Here is a 25,971-nt window from a genome sequence, read left to right on the forward strand (position 1 = left end):
AATCCTAGTACTTTTGTTCTCTTTTCCAAAGAAAGGTAGTAGTTACTTAAGGCAGTGCTCCCAATAATCGATCTTTATGCAAATAATGAAAACCAATTTTTTTTCCATATTAAATAAGTTATATCAAATATCAACCAATCATTTGGTTATCAATATCAAACCTGCAGGTATTATTATATGATAAATACAAACATATTTCCTTTTCCATACTTTTATTTATGACATAAGAACAATTTGACATTACATTTACATCTTAGATTAAGAGATACAATAACATATAAAACATATAAAGAGTTGGCCCCAATGACCATAAAATATTTTACCACAAAAAAATTGCACAAAATTAACAATAACATGAATATAAAATTTAAAGCCTTCACTTCAGGCGACAATAAAAAATAAATACCTTTAACTTTAATAAAATAGAGGTCTATAGAGTTTAAAACTCAGACCTTCTCAAAAGATATATATGAAAACAAATGTTATGAAGAAACAAGTATTTATGTAAAAAATTCTTCATAATTTACAAAAAAACAACACATTTATTTCCAAACTAGAACCTTACAAATGATATTAAAGATGTTTTAGGTTTGTCAAATCTGATAAAGAAAAGTTATGACCAAATAGTCATTATTTTGACAAACCTATGGGTTACAATTTTCTTTACCAAAATTCATCATTAGTCATGGTGAATTTTCTGATAACAAAAATCAATTTACAGTCACACCTGTTTACAAAGGCCATCAAATGGAAGACAAATAATGGTCTTTATAAACAAGTGGTCTTTATTTGGAAGTTTCTTTATTCCATTTTACCAATGAAGGGTAATCAGTGTGGCCTTTATTTGCAGGGTTTATTCAGATGTGGTGTTTAACACAGGCTTGACTGTATTTGTTAGATAACCGGCTTACTCTATAAAAAAACAATAAAAATACGTCCGGTTAGCTCAATAGGTAGGAGTTGGGCTGTGATTTGGGCTATCCAGGTTCGATTCGCTGACGGTGCAGGTCACTTTCATTGTGATTGATCATGAAATCTTTCTACAGTCATTTGCACTGTACCTCTGCTCTTGCATGTAAATAAGTTTCAGTTCCTTGCTAAAGTGAAGGCAACTATAGTACAGGTAAACTGCTTGACAGCTTGCCCAGGAATGATGCGGTGGCTGAACTGTGCTCTGGTAATTTCAATGTGGCTTACTGCCGTGATCTGAAGTGAAAACTAATTACACACTAAAAGATTCGGTACGAGTTTGTCAGAAAACTTTATAAACTATATATTGATGATCTCCAATCTGTGTTGCAAGGCTTTTATTATGCTTATTTATTTTTATTCAAGGAAGGATGATCAGCCACTCAAGACACATTACACAGTAGGTGTGAAGACTTCGAGTATGTCACCAGGTTAAGCGATTTAAGGTCAAAATGGTGAAGCTCTGTACAAAGCTCACAGAAATATAATTTAAGAAAAAATGCACAACTGTCTTAATTCATAATTAGGTGAAAGTCCTTGTTAAGATTTGTTCATTGCACCAAGTATCATTTCATGAATGTAGCGACATAACAAAGTTGTCTTCGTCTAGTTTCTCTATTTTTTGACTGTACTTTTACAAAATGTTGTAAGAGATTGTGAAAGTCTATCTCAGACACTGCCGTGTTCCTCTTGGATGTATCATAACTGGAACCCCTGTAAAAAAAAAGCGTAAATACCTCTAAGTTTGTATGCATAACACATTTATACATCAAACTCTAAACTCATTCATGATTTTTCCCCCAATCATTTATGAAGTACCACAAACTAATGATAGGGTCATGTATATTTTAGGAACAAAATATGAATGTCTATGGAACCAAAAACATATCATTAGAACTTTGAAAATTACATTGTTTATATATTTTGCATATTTTACTTTTTTTCCCGAAACTGACTGAGAATAACATAAATATGCCAAATCTTGTATTGTGGTCATTCTCAAGTGAGACTGAAGAGAAAATAACTGAATCAAATACATGTTTACATGCATTTAACTGCAGCACTTCTAGTGGTGAAAATAACACCCAATGGTATACCACTGGTACATATAGGACAAGACCAGTTTGCATCCACTGGTATACCACTGGTACATATAGGACAAGACCAGTTTGCATCCACTGGTATACCACTGGTACATATAGGACAAGACCAGTTTGCATCCACTGGTATACCACTGGTACGTATAGGACAAGACCAGTTTGCATCCACTGGTATACCACTGGTACATATAGGACAAGACCAGTTTGCACCCACTGGTATACCACTGGTACATATAGGGCAAGACCAGTTTGCATCCACTGGTATACCACTGGTACATATAGGGCAAGACCAGTTTGCATCCACTGGTATACCACTGGTACATATAGGACAAGACCAGTTTGCATATCTATGCAATCTGACAAGACTTCATAATATTGGTTACTCACTTTTGGTAATTTGATATTGAAATCCCTTTACACAGCTAATGAACTGTTCTTCTGCCACTCATAAAATATTTCTTTTCATACCACTCAATGAAAATAGATTCCTTATATACATTTAATAAATGACATTGATAAACAACTGGGGAAGATACCTACTTGTTACCTATGGCTGCCATTTGAAAGTGGGGTATACAATTGAGTCTGTTACGTAATAAAGTAAATGGTTCTGCTTGCGGTAGTAACATCAGTAAACCATATAAACTTTTGATAAGGTCTTGATTTTTGTCAGAATCTAGAAGTTGTAATCTCAAATCTGGTAAATAAAAATAACACACATAATAAGTATAAGTTCAAGAATAGCTTAAATACATGCATTTTTGTAAAGAAAATAAATAAAATTCAGCTAATTGATAATCAAAAGTCATTATTGTGATAAATAACAAGAGCATCCCATACAGTACGTGTTAACACTTGACTGTTAAAAATACGAATATAAAAAGGGGCATAACTCCAAATTATTGCTTTCAGAATTATGCGTCTTGTCATGACATGCAAGTAATCAAAGTGATATATTGATAACTTTTGAATTGTTTGAATAAAGGGCTACATTAAAGTTTTTGCACAACAACAACAACGCTGTGGCAGCGATTGTACTAGCTTGACTTTTTCTTCGAAAATGACAAACTTAAATGACATGCACAACTAGACATGTACTGACCATTCTGTAAAGTTTGGATAAAATTGCACCAACCTGAAGTTTTGGAAAAGTTTTGTGACAGACAGAATGATGGATGGATGGACAGACGATGGAGAAGGGATCCCTTTATGTCGTTACTACTCAGTAGCAGGTGACACAAAAAACAATAGAAGGTGACTGTATATTTTACTCACATGCAAAGATAGGTGATTCTATAAGCTGAATAAGTTTGTCTATTTCATTGAGAAATTCCACAGTTATCTCTAAATTTCCACTGTAACATTGTCAAGGAAACAATGAATTACATAAATGTACAGTAATTGTTTGAACTGAACCTTAAAATATGGTAAATGTTCTTTATACAGAATTCGAAATATGATATAATAATTTCTACTGATAGCCCTTTACATACTTAAGAGTGATACTAATACTGCCATCTGCTTACATTTCATCATCTTAGCGAATAACAGAATAAGTCCTTCTAAATTTAATAGGAGTTAATGACTTATTGCAGTAAGGCGACAATTTGTAGCTATGTGTTTCAGTTTTGTAACTCCTAATATTTACATTTGAACAGTTCAAACATTCAGACAGGGCAAGAAGTCTGCACAAATCAACAAGATTAAGTTAAAAGAAAAGATTAAGATCATATCCCTCAAAGTACTCTCAATTACTTCCTGACTTTTCTGTTAAATGAAAATCATCCAAGACATTATCTTACTAAAGTTCAGATCTTCTAATAATTGCATATAAGGTAGCACTTTTTAGGAACTGATCTAAATCAGATTTCTGTCTACTGATTAACTTTTGTATATGAGGAAAAAATTATTAAACTTACACAAATTTAATATTCTATTTATCACATCCCAAGAATAAAGACACAACACTAACACAAATGACGTCAGGACAAAACATATGCACAGCTGTGCAATACCATTTTTATAGAGTCGCAAAAGCGGCACAGGTATGTGATAAATGGCTTTATTACACTCATGTTATTTGGTAAGTTAAGGATACAATACAGGTAGTAGACTACAAGCATGTGTGTAATTCTGTGTGAGGTAACATAAAGCCAATGTTGCCACAGCACTGTGAGACCAACATTTATATAGACAGCAGAATAACTGACAACTTTCCTGAAATATAGGAAAAATAACAGCATGAGTTATCCAAACTCCTGAAATATATAAACAAGAGGGCCATGATGGCCCTGAGGACGCTCACCTGTATATAGGGCCCCCCCCCCCAACCAAACCCCCCCCCTCCCCCCAACGTTGCAGAGCCAATTTAACCCAAGGGCTTTTATTTGCACAAACTTGTAGACACCCCATAAGAAGATGTTTCATGCTAAACATTTAAGCTCTAGCTCATTGGGCTTTTTAAAAGAAGATTTTTTTTAAGTTTTACTATACACATATAGTTAAAAACAATGACACCCCTGGGCCGGGCCAGTTTTGACCCCAGGGCTTTTATTTGAACAAACTTTGTAGACACTTACTAGAAGATGTTTCATGCTTAATATCTAAACTCTAGCTATTTGGGTTTTTCAAAGAAGATTTAAAGTTTTTGCTAAACACATATAAAGAAAATCAATGACCCCGGGGCGGGGCCAATTTTGACCCCTGGGCTTGTAATTGAACAAACTTGGTAGACACCTATTAGAACATGTTTGATGCTCAATATCTTAGCCATAGCTCTTTGAGTTCTTTAAAAGAAGATTTTTTAAGTTTTTACTATATGCATATAGGGAAAATCAATGACCCCCCGGGGCGGGGCCAATTTTCACCCCAGGGCTTTTATTTGAACAAACTTGGTAGACATCCATTAGAACATGTTTCATGCTAAATATCTTAGCTCTAGCTCTTTGGGTTCTTTAAAAGAAGATTTTTTAAGTTTTTACTATATGCATATAGGGAAAATCAATGACCCCCCGGGGCGGGGCCAATTTTGACCCCAGGGCTTTTATTTGAACAAACTTGGTAGACACACACTAGAAGATGTTTCATGCCAAATATCTAAGCTCTAGCTCTTTGAGTTCTTTAAAAGAAGATTTTTAAGTTTTTACTATATGCATATAGGGAAAATCAATGACCCCCGGGGCGGGGCCAATTTTCACCCCAGGGTTTTTATTTGAACAAACTTGGTAGACACCCATTAGAACATGTTTCATGCTAAATATCTTAGCTCTAGCTCTTTGGGTTCTTTAAAAGAAGATTTTATAAGTTTTTACTATATGCATATAGGGAAAATCAATGACCCCCGGGGCGGGGCCAATTTTCACCCCAGGACTTTTATTTGAACAAACTTGGTAGACACCCATTAGAACATGTTTCATGCTAAATATCTTAGCTCTAGCTCTTTGGGTTCTTTAAAAGAAGATTTTATAAGTTTTTACTATATGCATATAGGGAAAATCAATGACCCCCCGGGGCAGGGCCAATTTTGACCCCAGGGCTTTTATTTGAACAAACTTGGTAGACACTCACTAGAAGATGTTTCATGCCAAATATCTAAGCTCTAGCTCTAATGGTTTTTTAAAAGAAGATATTTAAAGTTTTTTCTTTCGGTTGCCATGGCAACCAGAGTTTTGCATGGAATTAAATTCTTTGAACAATTTTTAAAGGTGACCACCAAAGGAACATTCCTGTGAAGTTTGGATGAAATTGGCTTAGTGGTTTATGAGGAGATGTCATTTAAAGTAAAAGTTTATGGACGGACGTACGGACGCCGGACGGACGGACGCCGGACGAAAAGCGATCACAAAAGCTCACCCTGTCACTTTGTGACAGGTGAGCTAAAAAAACACTGTCCATATTCCAGAAATATGTGAATTGTAACTGCAAAAACACTGTCCAGATTACTGAAATATATAAATTGTAACAGCAAAAACACTGTCCTGATTCCTGAAATATATGAATTGTAACAGCCAAAACATTGTCCAGATTCCTGAAATATATGAATTGTTACAGCAAAACCTCTTGAAAAAAACCTTTATTGGGTCTTGAAATATATAAATTATAACATCAATACCACCCTGGCTTCTGTAATACAGGAATTCAAACTTCTGACAAATCTTTGCTGCAACATTTTAATTTACCAATTTCTAGATACTAAAACAACATGCAATAAAATAATCTATTAATTGCTATATTAAATGCATGTTATGTATTAAACTAGGGTCTGAGGTTATAAAGATATTATCTAAGCTGAAACTCAGATCCCAGGTATTCGGTGGGTCAGAAACTGTCATAAAATTTACACTGACCAATGAAAATCCTGAAAGAACTAAGAAAAAAGTTTTATAAACACAGGGTAAGGCCAGTGCATCTACCTTAGAATTGAGATCTTTTAGTTGATTTCTCAGCTCAAATAGTTCCGTAGATGTGAGCAATATAGTGTTGAGTGTATGAACCATGGTACAGGCAAACTTCACATCCTCTTCTACCATCAATATTTCAGCTAATGACTGGAATATATCCTCTGAACACAGTAGTAAACACAACTGTCTGAAATTATAGCAAAAATTGAGTTACCATGTGTCTCTCTGTATATTAAATAGGTAAAACTTCACCCTGATTGCTTATTCTATGAAACCTCTAAATACAGACCATTTGTCTTTAAAGACCATGTTTTGTCTCTCCCTTGGTTGGCGTTTTTTCACAGGAATGTCTATACTTATCAAATTCTACATAATCACATAAACTGTGGCGCAGGAGTGTAATAAAGCCATTTAATAAAAACAATATTACACTAGTGTAATCGGCGATGAATTTCATTATAATTTCATTTGAAATCGTAAGTATCATGCGCACTTAATTTATCGATAACATTCATATTCTATATAGAAAAAATAAAATCAAAGCCAAAATTATTTTGATACGTAACATTCAATTAAAAATGAAATGAAACGAAATACTACACTTTGGAAAAAAATACTACTCTTTGAAAAAGGTCGCGAAAAAATGGTTAAGTCATATCAGCCAACTAAAAATATAACAACGATCCGAACATCCGGATGTATCCGAATGTTTGATTTGGATATCCGGATGGCCGTTGCGGCTCCAGATGACATCCCTATAAAATGTTATATTTGTGTAGTTACAATACTAAATTTATTGAAATTGTTGAATAGAACAATATTATGCTTGCCTGAGGCTTGCATATTATGATTTTATTCAACTCGTTCAATAAATTTAGTTTTAAACTACTCTCATTCAATATCCTCAATGTAGTTATTTAAGATAGGACACAATATCTTTACTCTTTATGATTTAGGTCATAATCAAACTTTTCTAAGATTTGGCAAAATGCAGCCCTTAAAAATTATATTGTTCAACATTTCACTACTAAGAGAATAGATCATTGGCTATAGATCACTGGCTACAGGTTTAGGAGTTTCCCTGCATTAAATATCACCACCAAGATCAAACTCAACTTTTCCTTCTTTCTTTCCCAAGTGTGCTTGTAGCTAAAAGACACAGTGGAAAAAATTAAATCAAAACTTCATCCTGGTTGCCAACAGTTTAAGTTTATCCCTTGTGTCCATTACACAAAAGCGGCAGGATAAAATAAAATCTACATCTATAGGAATAAAGAACAAGGTTTACTAAGCACCAAAAATGGCCCTATCTTAGATATTGAGATAAAAACCTTGGTATGGTATAACACATCCCCTAACTCCTAACTGTTATACAGTATGATAATATCAATAGAAAACCTTTTAAAATACACACCGTATAATAAATGCCCCTCTCCTATCCAGAATCAATCCATCTTTTTTGAATAATTTTAATAATTGCACCATAAATTCCATGAAATATTCATTGACTGAAGCACTTTTTGATGTGAAATTGTCATGAGCATGTTTGTCTGAGCCTTCTTTACCTTCAAGCATTGAAGAGTATTTTGTGGAATCTTTTGTTACATCACTAAGTGAAGATTGACTATCTGGTGAAGTATCTTTGTCTTTAAATGAGACTTGATATGAAATTATCTTTGCTAATGTTAAGCTAAAATTGCTGAAAAACATAAATACAATGCGAATTCATGAACTTAATTTCAAAAATACAGGTAAAAAAAATATAATTTATTTGGACATAATTACTTTACTTCTAATTTCTAAATATGCGCAGTTGAAAATGATGCTTAGAAGGAAGTTTCAATATAAGCAATACTGTTGAGTCTTTATCTTTGATTAATATGGTTCTCTAATGTTGAATTTTTCATTAGATAAGGTCAATAATGTTGTGTTGTTTATTACCCATTTCCAACAGTATTCAGTCATATAGGCGGGTAGTTTCCTAACCATCGTTCCTGGAGAGTTACACCAGTACTAGACAACCTTCCTCCGCGCTAAACTACCAAAGCCTAAATAATATTTCACAGTAACATTCATGTGGTGTGTTCTCACAAAGAAACCCCTCACCTGAAAATTTTAAAGAGTGGACAAAACACCGCACATTTTGAGTAGTGGCGTTTTGATGTGTGGCATTTATTCCTATTTCATTATTACAATATTTATAAGGTTTTATTATTAGATTTAATGAAACACTGAACTAAATGGCCACATAATATAAAACAAAATTAGGAACAATTAAACTGAATCAGGAAGTAAAACATCATCATAACATACTTCATCTGTCTGGCTAATATCTGCAAGTGCATTCATGAGTACCGGAAATACCAAATTCATATGTCGGAATGTCTGAAATGATAGAATATAAAATATAAATAAACAAATTTTATTTTGAGCAGTGGTTCTGTAATTTTATTGGATGATACATTAATTATTGAAGCATATTTCTTCTGTACATAATAAAATAAATTGACACCAACAGTATAGGGCAGGTCGAAACAGTACTTGCATGAGATTTTACCAGGCTATAGCTTGATTTTAAACTTCCTGTTATTTACAGTGAAAAGTTCCTATAAAATTTAAAGCAGAACAAGTTCATTTTACATACTAGTAAGTGTGCTCAGTGAACACATTTTGCCTGAATCAACAAATTAAGCAGTTGTATTGTGGGATGATTGGACAATTTGCTGTTAAATTTATATTAAAATTTATATTAAAGGGCCATAACTCTAACAAAAATCAATGAACTGGATAATTCCAACAGTATGCACAACTACACCTGGTACTGATCATTCCTGTTAAGTTCAGATGAAATTGTTTCTTATTGTTATTTTTAGGAGTAGCCCTGACAAGCTTTTTAGCAGACGGACAGACAACATAGAAGTGACCCTTATATGTTGCAGGTACTCTGTAGCAAGTGACATAAAAATCAGCTCATAAAGGATTGAGTTAAAACATTGTTATGATAATACTTACCTTATTTGGAACTTTGACTAGTAAATGTTTGAACCATTTGAGTGAAGCAATTCTGGTTTGGAAGTCTTTCTCTTTGACTAACTTGCACAATACATTGATCACTGATAGGACATCTAAATGCACTGACCTGAAGGAGAAAACCTTTTATAACACATTGTCTTTCATGTCTAACTTTTCAAATTGTCCAATGAACAAGCTATATTTGAAGCTATAATGAATGCCATGGTTCCAGGGGTGACCTTGACCTTGACCCCATGACATCACAGTGGGTCAGCTGAGTAAACTTCATCAAGAAGCATGCAAGTAAGTGGGAGGACTTCAGTGTTATGGTCAAGGTTAAAGTGTAATGACAAAATAAACAAATTGACAAAAATAATATGAACATGTCATTTCAAACAACAGTATTAATTCAATTCTTATTAAATTCTTAATGAAAAGAGTATATTGTTAATTAATGTCAGTTATAAAAAGATTATACAAAATGATTTGATATACATCTATAAACATTCGAATTATATATATTAACCTTTCAAAGGAGGCACAAAATTAATAAGGTGGAAATAATATTTCTGGATATCTTTTAAAATTGTCCCTACTTTTTATTTCTTTTACTTCCAACAAGGCAGTTATTACAGTTATCCCACCACAGAGCAATCTATTTGCAAACAAGATGAGTATGCCTGTTTCTGGGATATGAAATAATTTATTGCTATTTATTTATTTTTTTAATGGTATTTTTATCACATTTAAGTTTGAGGCTTGTAAAATCATTTTTCACAACATTCCTTTTCTTCCTCACTATTAAAGATTTATATACATTGAGTGAATAAAGCATCCACCTGTTATACATGTAGTAAATTGACTATAATTCTTAGAAATATCCCATGCAAAAAGCATTGTATTAATGTTACAAAAACAGTGCTTGAGGTGAAAAAAATAGGTATAACATAAATACTGGTATTGTCATGTAATCTTTATGATATTAAAATTTTCAAAGGGTAAGTAAATAAGCAAAAAGTGAACTAGACTACTGTAATGGCTATAATATCATGTATAGGCTAAAATATTTTTCTATCTGTTCTTAAATTTGCTAGTGACAGTACCCTTTTTAATGACAAAGTATAAGGTACCAATTGTACCAATTGTACTGCATTTTCTTAAAAACAAAGCTACCAGCTAATTGGACAGAAATACAGCAACAGAAATGGCATTGTCCAAAATACATAAAAGAGTATAAATAAAGAAAACAGAAAAAAAATCATAATATACTTTCCAATCTGCAAAAGACTGCACAACAAAACGGAAACTTTTGGGGATACATGCATATTAAAAGGACTCCACTGAGGTTTTTTGACATGACGGGACTAAATATATTTTTTCCAGATAAATGTACCATTTAATGTAGGTTTAGACCTCTAATCTGTGCGCAAAATGCACTCTCTACTGTAATATACTTTCTACTGTAATAATTATAATATAGTGAATTCTAACACAACCCGCATTTTTCCCTATTGAACATAGAAGAACCAAAAGCTATAAAATCACCGTTTGACGTTCTATATTTAGACATGTGATGTAATCATTATACATGTGACATAACCACTGTAAAATCCGACGCAATGATAATAAGTATGGAAACAAATAAGGCGCAATTTTGCTTAATATCAGGTACGGCATCATTTATTTGATGATGTCGTGTTAGAATCAAAATAATATATCCAAATCGGTGATTTTATCGCTGGATAACATCAATGTTTGTCGTTCGGATGCACATCATTATATCACTCGGGCTAAGCCCTCGTGATATAATTCCACGCATCCTAACTCCAAACAGTGATGTTATTGAAAGATAAAATCACAGTTTGGGATATATTATTTCTTAAATAAAGATGCTGAAAAAGCAGAAAAAGTTAAACGGATCCATTCCTAACAAACAAGTTTTAAAGGGACTCCACTGAGGTCTCCTTGATACAACAGGCCAAATAATATTTTTTTCAAGATTTGTGTACCATTTGATGTAGATCTGTACCAATAATTTGTCTGCAAAAGTTTAGATCATAAGCTCTCCTCATTCTCCCCAAATAATCATTTTTTTGTGCAAAATGACCCAAAATGAAAAGTCTTTATAACGCTTTTTGCTTAAACTAGGCTCAAATCTCATAAAAATCAAGTATAGATTTAAAGTGAGTGTATTAAAAAAAAAATATTTTTGCATGCGTTGTCCTGTTTTAAGTGCCACAGTAAATCTATGTTAGAATTAATTTCTATTTTATGTTTTTCTGCTTTTGGACTGCAGTGGAGTTCCTTTAATCTATACCAGTGTTAAAGAAAGAAGAAATGCATATACAAAATTTTATAAAAACCACTACCACATGCACATTACTCAGCTAACACTGCATGCAATATCTTACCCAGCCTGGATATCACATGCTGTTATCTTATATACTCTTTTTTCTCTGAAAATAATAAACCTTACATGATAATTCTTTATATTTCTTCTAAAAAATACATGTTTTTGCAAATTATCAATTCATTTGCTTTAATAACAGTGCTTTTACAACATGACATGTTATGATGTGCAAGGGGAAAATGACCAATGGTGCAGATTTTACTCCTTTTTTTTCAATAACTTTTCAAATATTTCCTTTTTATAAATCAAACTAGAACTATCACTAAATGTGATTAATACCCCCACAAGACTGCTTCGGAAATGAGGATGTTACTAGTAACAGAATTCCTTGTAAAAGAATTGAAATAGAGTTATGGTTGTGGGCAATTAAAGATAGTTGTGGTTCTTGCATGTTGCATTTCCTTTCAATGTGGTAGGTCATTGATGAAGTTTTATTGAATTACTCTGTAATAAGTCCAGAAAGACAAGGAAAAGAAACAATGGGCAATAACTCTATAAATACTGAAGATGGAGTTACAGTTATTGTACACTGCACTTCCTCTCATTGCGCTTGACCATTGTATGAAGTTCAACTACTAGTTTTCAAGTTATGAATTGGACAAAAAAGTAACAAAGGGCAATAACTGTAATTAGTCCAAATAGAGTTATGGTTCTTGTGCACTGCACTTCATCTCACTGCTCTTGACCATTGCATAAAGTTTCATTGAATTCCAACCATTAATTTTCAAGTTACTCACTGGACAATAAAAAGTAAAAAAGGGCAAAAACTTTTAAATGAGTCAAAAAAGAGTTATGGTTTCTGTGCACTGCGCTTCCTCTCAATATACTTGACCATTGTATGAAATTGTATTGAATTCCAACTAGTAGTTTTCAAGTTATGCTCTGGACAAGAAAAAAGCAATGGAAAAGTAACAAAGGGCAACAACTCTATAATTACTCTGGACAGAGTTATAGTTCTTGTGCACTGCACTTCCTCTTATTGTGCTTGACCATTGTATGAAGTTGTTTTGAGTTCCAACCAGTACGTTTTAAGTTATGCCCCTGACAAGGAAAAGTATCAAAGGGCAGTAAATCTGTATTTTGTCGAAAAGAAGTTATGGCTAATGTGCACTGCACTTTCTTTTAATGTCCTTGACAACTTCATGTAGTGGTATTGAATTCCAACCAGTAGTTTTCAAGTTATGCTCCGGACAAGGAAAAGTAACAAAGGGCAATAACTCTGTAATTAGTCAAGATGGAGTTATGGTTCTTGTGCACTGCACTTCCTCTCAATGTGCTTGACCATTGTATGAAGTTATATTGAATTCCAACCATTAGTCTTCAAGTTATGCTCCGGACAAAAAAAGCAATGGAAAAGTAACAAAGGGCAATAACTCTGTAATTAGTCAAGATGGAGTTATGGTTCTTGTGCACTGCACTTAACCTTATTGTGCTTGACCATTGTATGAAGTTGTTTTGAATTCCAACCAGTAGTTTTCAAGTTATGCTCCGGACAAGGAAAAGTAACAAAGGGCAGTAACTCTGTAATAAGTCAAGATGGAGTTATGGTTCTTGTGCACTGCACTTCCTCTCAATGTGCTTGACCATTGTATAAAGTTATATTGAATTCCAACAATTAGTCTTCAAGTTATGGTCCGGACAAAAGAAAGCAATGGAAAAGTAACAAAGGGCAATAACTCTGTAATTACTTTAGATAGAGTTATGGTTCTTGTGCACTTAACTTCCCCTTATTGTGTTTGACAATTTTATGAAGTTGTTTTGAATTGAAAGTTATGCCCCGGACAAGGAAAAGTTACAAAGGGCAATAACTCTGTAATTAGTCAAGATATAGTTATGGTTCTTAGGCACTGCACTTCATCTCAATGGTCTTGACCATTGTATGTAGTTATATTGCATTCCAACCATTAGTCTTCAAGTTATGCTCCGGACAAGGAAAATGCAACGGACGGCTGGACTGACCGACCACCGGGTGACTCCTATATACCCCCCCAAATGGGGGTATAATAAAGTGATGAACCTCTTATTATAGTATGTAACACATACTGATATCATGTTCCCACATGACATTCCATGATGTGTGAGAGGGCAAAAAACCAATATAATAGAAAGTGCAGATTTTACTCATTTTTTTTTCATTAACTTTTTAAATATTTCATCATTTTAATCAAATTTAAGTGTAGAACCTCTTATTATAGTAAGTAATACATACCTAGAATGTTTTTTGAAGAAAAAAAAGTTTTTGAACATAGCTTTACTTTACAAAGTAAAGATTTTTTTCCCTACGAAACATTGTATGTATGGGTTTTACAATAGAATGAGCAAGCTTGTCACTTTATCCTTAAAAATTAATTCAATATTTAAAGAGTTATGGCAGAAAATAAAACCAAGACTGTCTTTGAAATTGCCTTTCTGCTACAGGCAGATCACAAAATCAGAAAGGCAAAGCAACACAAGTAGTGAAATAATATTTTTTGAATGTTTTTCAGCATTGTCTAACTCTGTGTTTGCTGTAAGGCAATTTGAAGTGATGTTATACCATGTTGTCTAGGAATTTATTACAGCTACAAAAATTTGCACTCACATGTAACAGTTCAAAATATCTGCTAGATAAACTGAAATAAATCTTTTATAGTCTATTTGCTAAAATTGGTTCACCAATGATTCCACCAAGGACTAGGGATTCTTTCATGAGAGGAAGCTTTCCAGCTAGCTTAGGAAATGTTGGTGCCTGTATGTGGTTTTTTTCTACTAGAGGAAGATCTCAAGTGCTCCTCTGTGCATTATGTAGATGCTCCTGTTTGCAGTATTCAGACACAAGTTGTCACCTGAGTTAAACCACTAACCTTCAATAAGCTAGCTGAATAACTTTGTCACATGAAAAAATCCAAAGTCTCTGATGGAATTTCAAACCCACATTGACTAGGGTCAAGTGATTTGAAGTTTACTCCTTCAAGCGCCAACTATAGATTACAAAGTGAGAGATAAATCATATCTAAACTGACAGAAAAAGGAGGCATACTATTGACTAACACAAAGGTTCTAAATCATTTATGAGAAAGATTACACCTGAAATCCTCTATATGACATATCAAACTACATGTATCAAGCTCTAAAAAGGTCAACTTATTAAAACATCTTTATAAAGAACAGCCCGGATATATGACTACAGACTTACTACAGGAATATATGCATTTCAGATATTAACCCTTAACCTGCTGAATTTCTTAATGGACTCGTCCGGTTTCCATTTTTGGATTTGTTCATTATGAATTTTACAGATATCAAAATGAAAAATCAGTCAGGCAATGATATAGTCCCTGGTCAGATACATATATGGAAGCTGGCCTGGCTCTATAACGTTGGAAAAGGCTAATCAATTTTGGTTCCAGCAGGGTCAAGTTTATGTAAATATACCAGAAATTTGTTTTTAAAAGATACTCATTATGGAAAAGAAGACTAGTATTCTACAAGTATTTTATTCAGATATCATATAAAACAGCATGCAGAGTCATATTATCTTTTTTTAAAATTTTTTTAAATATTATTGTAAATTCTAACATGACCCACATTTTCCCCTATCGAACATAGAAGAACTGAAAATGTGTGCGAAAATATGCAATAAAATCTCAGCTGATAAACTATATTTAGACATGTGACGTAACCATTAAAAATGTGAAATGCTCAAAATAAATATGGCTCAATATCATGTTCGACAGCATTTATTTGTTGAAGTCATATAAATATCATGCCATCGAAAGTCATCGAAATAATATATATCCAAAGCAGTGATTTTATCGCTTGATAAAATCACTGTGTGTCGTTTGGATGTGCATCATTATATTTACGCCCTTGTTATATAGTTCCTCACATCTGATCTCCAAACAGTGATTTTATTGCGACTAGTGATTTTATTTAGCAATAAAATCAATGTTGGGGGATATAATAATTATTATTTTTTAAATCTCACTTAATATGACAAACTTACCTGAATAATTATATATATATGTATGAATGCAAGAATGATAATGTGGGTAGACATTTATGCATAGATTGATATTACTCTAATTGACTATTTGCGTCCTAACAAGACATTTCAGAAAAAATATAATACCTTATCTTCAGTTTTCTATTCATTTTAAAACTGTAAATGATATAGACTCCTTTCAATTAAGAAATCAACTTCCTTTTTTACAACTTCACAATAGGAAATGCATCATTTATGAAAGTAAGACTGAAAGTTACTTTCCTGTTTTAATAATATGTATTGAAGACACCAAAAAAACAAGACTTGATAGGGATCTAAATATGGTACATTTATGATTGAGTATAGTTTAATGTATAAAACGCATAATTTAATATGACGACAGTATAGTGTTTTATCAAACAGGAAATTAAATCATTTTTCAATAACAATAAACAACAACAACAACAAGAGAAAATATCTGAAAACTAGAAACACATTATTATTGCCCTGTTTAGTAAGTAAAGAATACATGGATAAAAATTAAATCTGTACTTCTAATTTCAAGTACATGGTTTAAAAGAAAAGCAAGACAATAATTGTACATTGATCTAAAAATATTTGTCAGTATACATATCATTTAAGTTCAACTGCTAGAAAACACATCTCATGTACATTGTATAGTCTTTACATGTCCATGAAAACTGAAACATATGAGCCAAGTCACCACAAAACCAACATAATGGGTTTGCGATCAGCATGGATCCAGACCAGCCTGCGCATCCGCGCAGTCTGATCAGGATCCATGCTGTTCGCTTACCAACCCTATTACAAGTACAGAAACTGATAGGGAACAGCATGGATCCTGATCAGAATGCGTTGATGCGCAGGCTAGTCTTGATCCATGCTGGTCGCAAACCCATTATGTTGGTTTTGTCATGACACGGCTCAATTATGTTCTCATTCATAACATCATCAAATCATGACATCATATTCTTCTGTTAGAAAATAATTATGTAAAATTTTATCAATTTTTTTATGATATGTTTAGATATTCCTGTGCTTCTCATAATCAAGCACATTCTACTCACGACAGAGGGTATTTCTGACAACATTTCCTCTTATCTAAGATATTAAATTCTTTTCATTCCCATTCAGAAATAGTCCGACTAGTCTACTGTCTACTGTAAACTTTATATTTTATAATTTCATTGTTAAATTATCAAAATATAAATTGACTTTCTACTGAAAAGCATGTTATAAAAGGCAATAGTTTTTGTTAGTTTTTGATTACATTCAAACTGTTATCACAATCAACTGCTTACAGTAATCATAATGTTATACTGTGAATTCACCTAATTTCGTGGACATGAAATTTCGTGATTTTGTCTCTTTTTCGTGGGTTTTTAAATTCGTGGACCGTTTATTTTTCCAAAAGGCACAATGTAAATAATGTGATGCAACATAATCTTACAGCAGACAAAATGAAATTTTGTTGGAAGTGGATCGACCTATTCACGAAAATTAGTACCCCACAAATAATAATCATTTTACAGTGTCTTGCAAGTTGAAAATGATAAACAAGTTACATAATAATTAAGTGTAAGAGCTGTGTTGGAGAAAGTGAAAATCAATTAACTAAAAAAGCCATTTTTCTATGTTTATATCTTTGGTGAAATCTTAACCTTTTTTACGTAACTTTTACAAAATATTTTATTTTGTTAAGTTTAACCTTTTAGGGCATCAGCAAGTAAAGCGAAAAAGTGGTTTGATTGATTTAGTTTCATCCTATGTTGTTTAAGAAATATTAAGTTATTCACATTTCTTTTCAGTTTCAATGGTATCTTATCTTGATTTTTTAAAGTCCGAACAATATACAATATTTAACACCAAGTTGACTTATACATTTTATTTCTACACTGCAAACACATTTAATAAACGTTTAAGCTTTATTTATGTGAAATTTATAGACATATCATTGCCAGTAAGTTTGACTTACATATCTTCCGAATCAATTTCAGCTTCGTCACCATTAGAAGAAGTTACCTCCCCTTTCTGTGAAACTATAATTTCTCTATTATCTGAAGTGATCTCCCCTGATTGACTCTCCTGTGAAGGAGTCCCACTTGCAGGTGTAGGTGTATCATCTAGCTCCTCAATTAAGTCCATCAACAATTTGTTCAGACTCTCCGCAGCTTCCTTCACACTGTTATAGTGAAAATTATGCAAATTTGATTGTACAATGCATAGCAATGTTATGGTCAGAACAAAAAATCAAACTGATACCTAAGTATAAAGATAACATGCAATTCTAAAAGATAGTGTACATGTACCTACATCATATATGCCAAGTCCAGGACGTCACTAAAATAGCCTATAAATTATGGCATGTATGACCTAAGTTATGTGTAAAGATGTCAATTTTCAATTAATTGATTCAAAACCTTGACACATTTTTAACATTTTTTTCTTTAACAAAACTTTAGAAATATTTCAGGAAATAAAAAAATTCATAGTTTGTACTATAAACATATTGATTCTTAGTTTAACAGATGGTCCTGGGACACACTTTTAATTCTATATAACCAACCAAACGATTTTGTTCATAATAAAAGGAAATAATTCATACTTTTTCCTGCTTTTGGTATCAATATCATTGGTCACAAAACGAGGGAGTATTGCATGCAAGATTCCCGACAGAAATGGCAACATTGACCTTCCAGCAAGGACGACAAATTCCTTCAACCAGGTAATTGCAGTATAGCTTATCATATCATCTGAAACAAATACATGTGCCATCCAAATATTTATAGTAGCAATGCAATTAATGTGTTTTCATGTACATGTACCAAATGCTTTAATAACAAGAGCTGTCGTTAGGACAGTGTGCTTGACTATTCTCAGTGCTTGATAGTGAAACAAGAGCGTATTTAATGTAGAATTTCTTATGTTCAAGTTCAAAAAGGACCATTATTCTGTCAAAATCTATGTAATAGAGTTATAGGCCTTGGATAGTGACCTGTTATCCTCTCAAATATGTGCCTATTCCTTTCAGTAGTGTTGGAGCTACCAACTTGCAAGCAAAAACTTGTGTGCTGCTGGAGCCTGGGTGAATACAATAGTTCTCCCTATTCTTTGAATAGTCAAGCTAAATATTGTCTTTTTACATGCATATACCGAAAGCTATTCAGAGAGTGCTGAATTTACAGCATCTTTCAGATCTGGCTATGATTATAATTATTTGATCTCGGAATATGCCACATATCGTTATTTGATCTCAAAATATGCCAAGTATCCTTATTTGATCTCAAAACATGCCACATATCTACATGCTTATAATGGCAATAATGATACTTTGCAAAACAATAATCTTTATCTTGCTGAATTTCTTAAAATGAACTTGTCTGGCATCCTTTTTTGGGGGAATGTTAATTGTTAATTTTAGAGATATCAAGATGAATATTTTCTAATTAGTCTGCTAACACTAACAGTTTTGATCTGTTTAGAAATTAAGATGAGCTGTCACTCACTTCAAGAACAGATTTTACACAAGACTTAGTGAAACTATCATAGCAGTCTTTCAAATATAACACAAGTGACAAGAAATTGTAACAAAACCAGGTTTTTTTCCACTTCTACATATGCATGAAAAAAAGGGGACATAATGCTGCTAAAAATGATCAAATAAAATGAAAACAATATACATGTAGATTATAGCTCTTGAAGTTTACCATAATGTAAGTTAACATTAAATGACATACCATGTAAATTTTCACTATGAATAACAAGTATGTTGGCCATTTGAGCATAGTTTACATATCCTTGTGACTTCTTTATACTACTCAAAAACTCACGCAAAGCACCCTGACACCTGAAAGAGAAAAACTTAAATTACTTATATTTTCCAACCATGCAATTCTGTATCAATTTAATATTATTAAGTCTCATTAAGTACTTGTTGAAAAAATATAAGTAGGGCACTTTTGTCCCAACTTAATTTGCCTTTTAAAGTGGGGCATATATATATTTCACTATGACCTTAACCTTTAACATTAAAATCCACATGAAGTCATCTGAAAGCCATTGGCAATGTCCAAATTATGTGGGAAATTGTTATTATTATTATTTCTCTAGTTAATGGTGGGCCCTTGACATTCTAACTTTATGTACAAACATATAGACAGACCACCCAATAACAGTAAGCTCCCAACTTTTGACGTGGGGACATAAAAAAGTTGTTATTATTTTAAATATTTTAAAGTAAATGCACTACAAAAAGTTAAGCATAGGTTGCAATGCCAATAATTATGTACACAGTATATTTAATATAAATTCCATATATTACTTACATTTTTTTAATCTCTTGGTTTGAGTCCCCTAAAATTTCAAAAAGACCATCCAGAAACTCTGGCAACAAAACCAACATGTTGATGTCAGGCACCGCATCTAATGTTATAATCTACAAAAGATAAATTCATTCAGGTGCTTTTTATATAAACATTGCAAACAAAAATACAACATGTAGTGCTATTTTTATATTCACTTGTATTCATTCTCGATTTCTTCTCATAATGCTTGTCTGTAAAAAATTCAAGGTTAAAATACGGCTACTCCAAAAATATTGCTTTCAGAATTATACCCCTCTTCTAACAACTTGCCATGATAAGCAAGTATTTCAAATTTCATGTTGATAACTTAAAATGTTTGAATAATCATTATGGGCTACACGAAAGTTTCTCGATGACAATGAAGCAATCAAAATAGCTTGACTTTTTCTTTGAAACAGACACTCTAGTAAACCATAACAAACTAGCATATTTCATGTATTTACATTAGATAATCAGTGCAGCCTGCTATTTTCCTTAAATTAACCAATTTCAACCATCATAGGTCACTGTAAAAAACAGTCATACTTTATTAACTCCTGCTTTTATAATGACATACATTTAAGTAACTAGTCTCATTTTTATTGAGTGTTAAACATACTTGTTTATCACCCAGCTTTAATGAGGTCAGCTTTCCTCATTCCTTATTTTAAGTATGTTCCTCATACATGAAAATGGCAGTGTAACAATAAAAATAATAACCTCTCTTCAACTCTTACAACACTAAATATCTTAAATAGACTTGTCGATATTTCAATCTGGACAAAACCATTCATTATTTTTAGGGAACATTTCAAAATAACTACTGATTGAATGACAAACAGCGCAGACCATGATTAGGCAGCACAGATGTGTAGGCTTATATCGGTCAGTACTAGTTGCTATGGTATAATCAGTTGCCTCTTGCAAGTTTGGGGATAATTCAATCCATGCTTGTCTTAAGACAAAATGACTTACCCATGAAACCAGAAACTGCCTAGCACTTGGATTTTTGTTGTAGATTCTCTCCCTTAGTAATGGTACAAATGACACAAGATCAAAGGAAGAACTCTCTGTGACAATATCCTGTAAAATAAAATAAATTATATCATATGAGTGACTTATGAGAGATGTTTAAAGAAAGCAAGGAAATTTGATGGACATCAAGGAACCTGCCAATAAAAGTTTGATGATGATAATTAGTAGGGAGATACTTTTGAAGGCTATTAAGCATTTCAGTAAGATCTCAGACCTATGAATAATATTTGTTGTTACAGGGAGTAAGCATAACCACATCTGGTTATGGAGCTGATTTGCAATGAACAACCTCTGTGAGCAAATAGCATGAAAGTAAAAATACAGATGAAATTTTTTTTAAAAATAACAAAATTCATAATTAAAAGAAATTTTACTTAAGATTACAGTGGAAAAAAAGTATTTTTCAATTTGTTAAGAAAAACTGTGTTTTTCACCATAATCCAATTTGAAACACATGAAAAAACCATTTTTTCAGATCATTTGCTTTTTTAAAAATGTAAAATAAAGGAACCTTAGTGTTTTACCTTTATAAGTCTGTCAAGAAGTTCTGTTCCACTCTTCACATTTTGATCAGGATCTGATGCTAACTAAATACAAAACAAAAATAGTCTACAGAATGTATCTTATACAGTACAATGTACATTAATGCATACCTGATCATTAAAGGGACTCCACTGAGATTTTTTGACATGATGACGTGACTGGAAATCATTTTTGGAGATTAACTGTCAATTGATGTAGGTCTTAACCAATAATTTGTATGCAAAATTTTTGATCATTTGCTCACTCTGTTATTTGAGAATAATTATTTTAATTGTGAAAAACTACCAAAAATTGAAAAGTGTTGTACTCAAATCGGGCCAAGGTAGCACTAAAAATACAATTTTCAATTTATTCCTGTGTATATTTTCTTAATAATATCTTATTATTTTGCATATCTTCCTCATTTAAGTGCCTAAGTAAGTCTATGTAAGAATTTCAAATTTATAAGTTTTTAGGTTTTCAGACCTCAGAGGAGTTCCTTTAATGTAGCTGATGGAAATGTTTTAGAAATAAGTGAAAAGAAAATTCATCTGAAGCCATTAACATTCATTAAATACACAAAACAAGATATCAGTGGCATGTAGCTGAAAATGATTATATTTGATTGTGAAATACATGTATCAATAATCTCATGTAAAATCTCAATACAGAGAAGAAATTATTATGTGAAGATATAAAAAGTTGTTTTTTTATCATATCGACAAAAATCACATAATCTGACAATCTTTATTAAATTATTAACTGTTTAACATCTGACTGATAAATGCATGCCTGTTGTCTATAAACATATAAGAGAGATTAGACAGAAAAGGGAGATAGATAGGTAAAATGGCAGAATAGATACTTTAAGTGACAAAATTAGGAAATAGATACATGTATCAATTTTGAGTGCATTGTTGTAGAATAATGCATGGTTCAAGGTAAAATGTGAAGGAATATAATCACGAAGGCTAATACAAAGCATTTAAATGATAAACCTTGCATTATTATACTATAATGCAAGCAAAATTAAAGATATACTATGCTCAAATTAGATATCAGAAAATATTGATAATTGCTACACAGTCTCTTTGTAAATATGAAATAAACAGGTTTTGACTTCACACAAAGTTGATATGTCATGTTATAAACTCTATACACTATAGGTCCTCACAATATGAATATAAAGTGTTATTAAAAAACCTGACAGTTTTTTTAAGAAAAAAAATTTTATTAAAAACGAGCATTTAAAATTTTAAATAAAATGATTTTTTTTTAAAATAAAATTAAAGAGTTAAAAATAAAATTTGAGGAAATAAAAACCAAAAGGCCTTTTGGGCCAAGGTGGTTTACCCGCATTTAAAAGGTACTTTTCTTAAAAAAAATAAAAATAAAATGAAGGGAAAAAATAACCTATCCTACAACTAAACTGCTATATTGGGAAAATTAATTTTTGTAGAGGGTATTTTAAAATTTTTAAAGAAAAAAATTTTGCATTTGGGTTTTTATGAATTTTTCTGTCAATAGGGCTTCCTTTTATGCTTTCCCAAATGTTACTTACCTTGCTATTTTGTTACTTAGAGCATCAAATATTTCATTAAAGAATGGTAGAACTGATCCTCTTGTTACTTTGACGATGTTGTACAGTGCTTCACATGAGTAGTATCGTACCTGGCTGTCTGAATCTCGAAAACAAGCAAGTACAGGCTTAACAAGCTCGTTAACATATTTATTAGAGTCCTGAAATAAAAGCAATTTTTTTTTTAATGTTATTACACTATTAAATGTTGCAGCTATCCTTTTTTTTGGAAAATATGTATGCATCATCAGAAAAATAATGATTTTGAATATCAGTATGCCAAAAATTTGTCTAAATAGGAAAAATAATAAAAAAGTAATTGTTTTAAAATCTTAAATTGATAAGTACATGTATAATCAGTATGCAGTGTCATAATAACATATTAACACAAGTAGTATAAATAAGATTATATTCAGGCAGAAAACAAATTGTACATATTCAAATAATCTTCATCTATCAGGCATTTCTTATAGCCATCATCCCTTCTTGAAGTAATTAAATGATTTACCTTTCCTAATGCAATAGCAGCAGCTGCAAGACCAATCAGTCCACCTTTACGGGAATTTGGATTACTAGACAAGGCAAAATTGTCTCCAAGGACCTTCAAAACAGCTTTAACATTATGATCTTGCTGGCTTGACACATATTCTTTCACCATTCTAAAGAAAAGAAATCTTACAATTTAATGCATGTTGATTTAATACTCCATCTCTGAGTGAAGATGAAAAATAGCACTTTAGCCAAAAATAGTACTACATACTTGCATAGATTATATCGCATGTACTTTGCTAAGCTTTAATCACATAAATTAGTTTTTATTGTTATACTAACATTATAAAATTATTTAATTTCAGATTAATCCTAAAAAATAATCTTAATAGTATATACATGTAGCAACCTCACTCACTGAAAAAGACAGTATTACATAGGAAGTACATTTAAGAAAAAGTAACATAAAAAAGTAACATAAATTAAATGATAAGGTTACACAAGTTTACTTGTAATGAGAATAAGCAAGAGGGTCATGGTGGTCCTGTATGACTCACTAAAGATACATTCATGAAAAAAGTAAGTGATTAGGTCACACTTGTTGTGCTATTTTTTTCTGCAGCTGCATAATTTATACAACATTTAGTTTTGTAGATGACAATGAAAGGAAAATTAATGTTATATATCTAAGTTCTTTGCACATTCAAAACTTAAATGTATTTTACTTTATAAGCTAAGCAACCCCTAGATATTCCTGATCTGACAGGTAAGATTTTCATAAGTTTGTAGCAGACCAAAAGGTGATGCTAAATTCCAAATATCTTTATGCCAGGCATTCATTGTTGTCGTTTTCCACAAGAAGATTTAAATGTGTTTTCTTATGTTAATCATTCCTATGGAGATTGGTCAAAATCCATCTGCATTGATGGATGTTAGTCGTCAAACTAATGCGAGTAAGCGTGACTGAGGAAAATGTGCTACCTGACGAGAACTTGAACAAGGATCACTCAGAATACCTTACCTCAGCTTTATCAACTTATCTACCTGGCCACTTTCATACTTTCTCTCCTAATTAGAGAACAGTTCTATACCTTCACTACTCCCTCTTTAAAGTGAATTTATTCACCCTAAAATGTCTCATGGGTACAGAGAAGGGCCTTTAGCAAATTCTCTGAAACTATATTTTTAAGCCAATTTTTTCGGAAAATTTTTGAATAATGGGAAAAAAAATTTGCAAAATTTTTTACCAAATTTACTCCCAAACGCATGATTTATTGGGAAGGACATTTACCTCCGGGACATTTTTGGCCTTTCCAATTTCCCCTTCCTAAATAGTGAATAGAAATTTAAACGGGTCAAATTTCAATACTTGGGGGAAAAGAGTGAAAGTCCCAATACCAGTCAGTAGACCCGGGAAACTTTTCGGGTCCCGGGGTTTGGTCCAGGTAAACTACTTTTTTCTCACCGTACATTTGGCCCAATGGGGGGTTGTGACACATAAATTAAAGCTCAGCGTTTAATTAGCATTGCTCTGTAGACTTGTGAAATTTGAGGACAAATTCCAATGTTGCAGGGAAGAATGTCATGGTTCAGAACTGTGACTATTTAGGGGAGAAGATGTGTAAGGAGCAGGATAGCTCAGTTGGTAGAGCTGCAGAACAGGATTCCCAGGTTCGAGTCCTGATCAGGTAGTCCAACTACTGGTCAGGCTGCACACTTTTCTCAACCTGTGACAGTTACATACAACGAAATGAAGCAAATCCAATACTTAGATACAAGTTATGACGATATAACATTAAAGCTCTACATGGCAATGCTTCAAAAAGCAAAGCTGCAGGTGATAGAAATACCATAAAAATCTTACTTTTCAACTTCCAATGCCCCCACTTTTCTTTTTTCATACAATTTGTCGTTCAAAGAGCGAACGCAAACGGTTGTCAGAGGTGCAAATTCTTTATCAACCATGATTGACAATAAAGGAATATCACTGAAAATATATCATAAAATATAATTGAATAAATTATCGTTTCCGCATAAAATCCACCATTTTGATGTCATGTGACTGACCAAGATTACTGCAATAAAACTCGTATGGTGCCGTTTAGAATACCGTATTACACATTTAAT

General features: G+C 32.3%; 1 protein-coding gene across 1 annotated transcript; it reads right to left on the reverse strand.

Annotated features, from left to right (window-relative positions):
• Positions 1-195: 195 nt before the first annotated feature.
• LOC132749820 (protein VAC14 homolog) lies at positions 196-25,917 on the reverse strand. The gene is made up of 19 exons (XM_060739722.1): positions 25,709-25,917; positions 23,864-24,014; positions 23,354-23,516; positions 21,779-21,837; positions 21,195-21,302; positions 20,202-20,311; positions 19,614-19,723; positions 18,482-18,629; positions 17,852-18,058; positions 11,893-11,937; positions 9,482-9,608; positions 8,783-8,854; positions 8,325-8,338; positions 7,884-8,168; positions 6,482-6,656; positions 4,168-4,286; positions 3,345-3,424; positions 2,610-2,766; positions 196-1,683 (listed from the first exon to the last, which is right to left on the reverse strand). Exons 1-19 carry the CDS (start codon positions 25,807-25,809, stop codon positions 1,536-1,538), a joined length of 2,379 nt encoding a protein of 792 aa, XP_060595705.1. The 5' UTR covers positions 25,810-25,917; the 3' UTR covers positions 196-1,535.
• Positions 25,918-25,971: the final 54 nt, after the last annotated feature.

Source organism: Ruditapes philippinarum, unplaced genomic scaffold (genome assembly GCF_026571515.1).
Source record: "Ruditapes philippinarum isolate M1 unplaced genomic scaffold, ASM2657151v2 ctg2085_1_1_1_1, whole genome shotgun sequence".
NCBI lineage: Eukaryota > Metazoa > Mollusca > Bivalvia > Venerida > Veneridae > Ruditapes > Ruditapes philippinarum.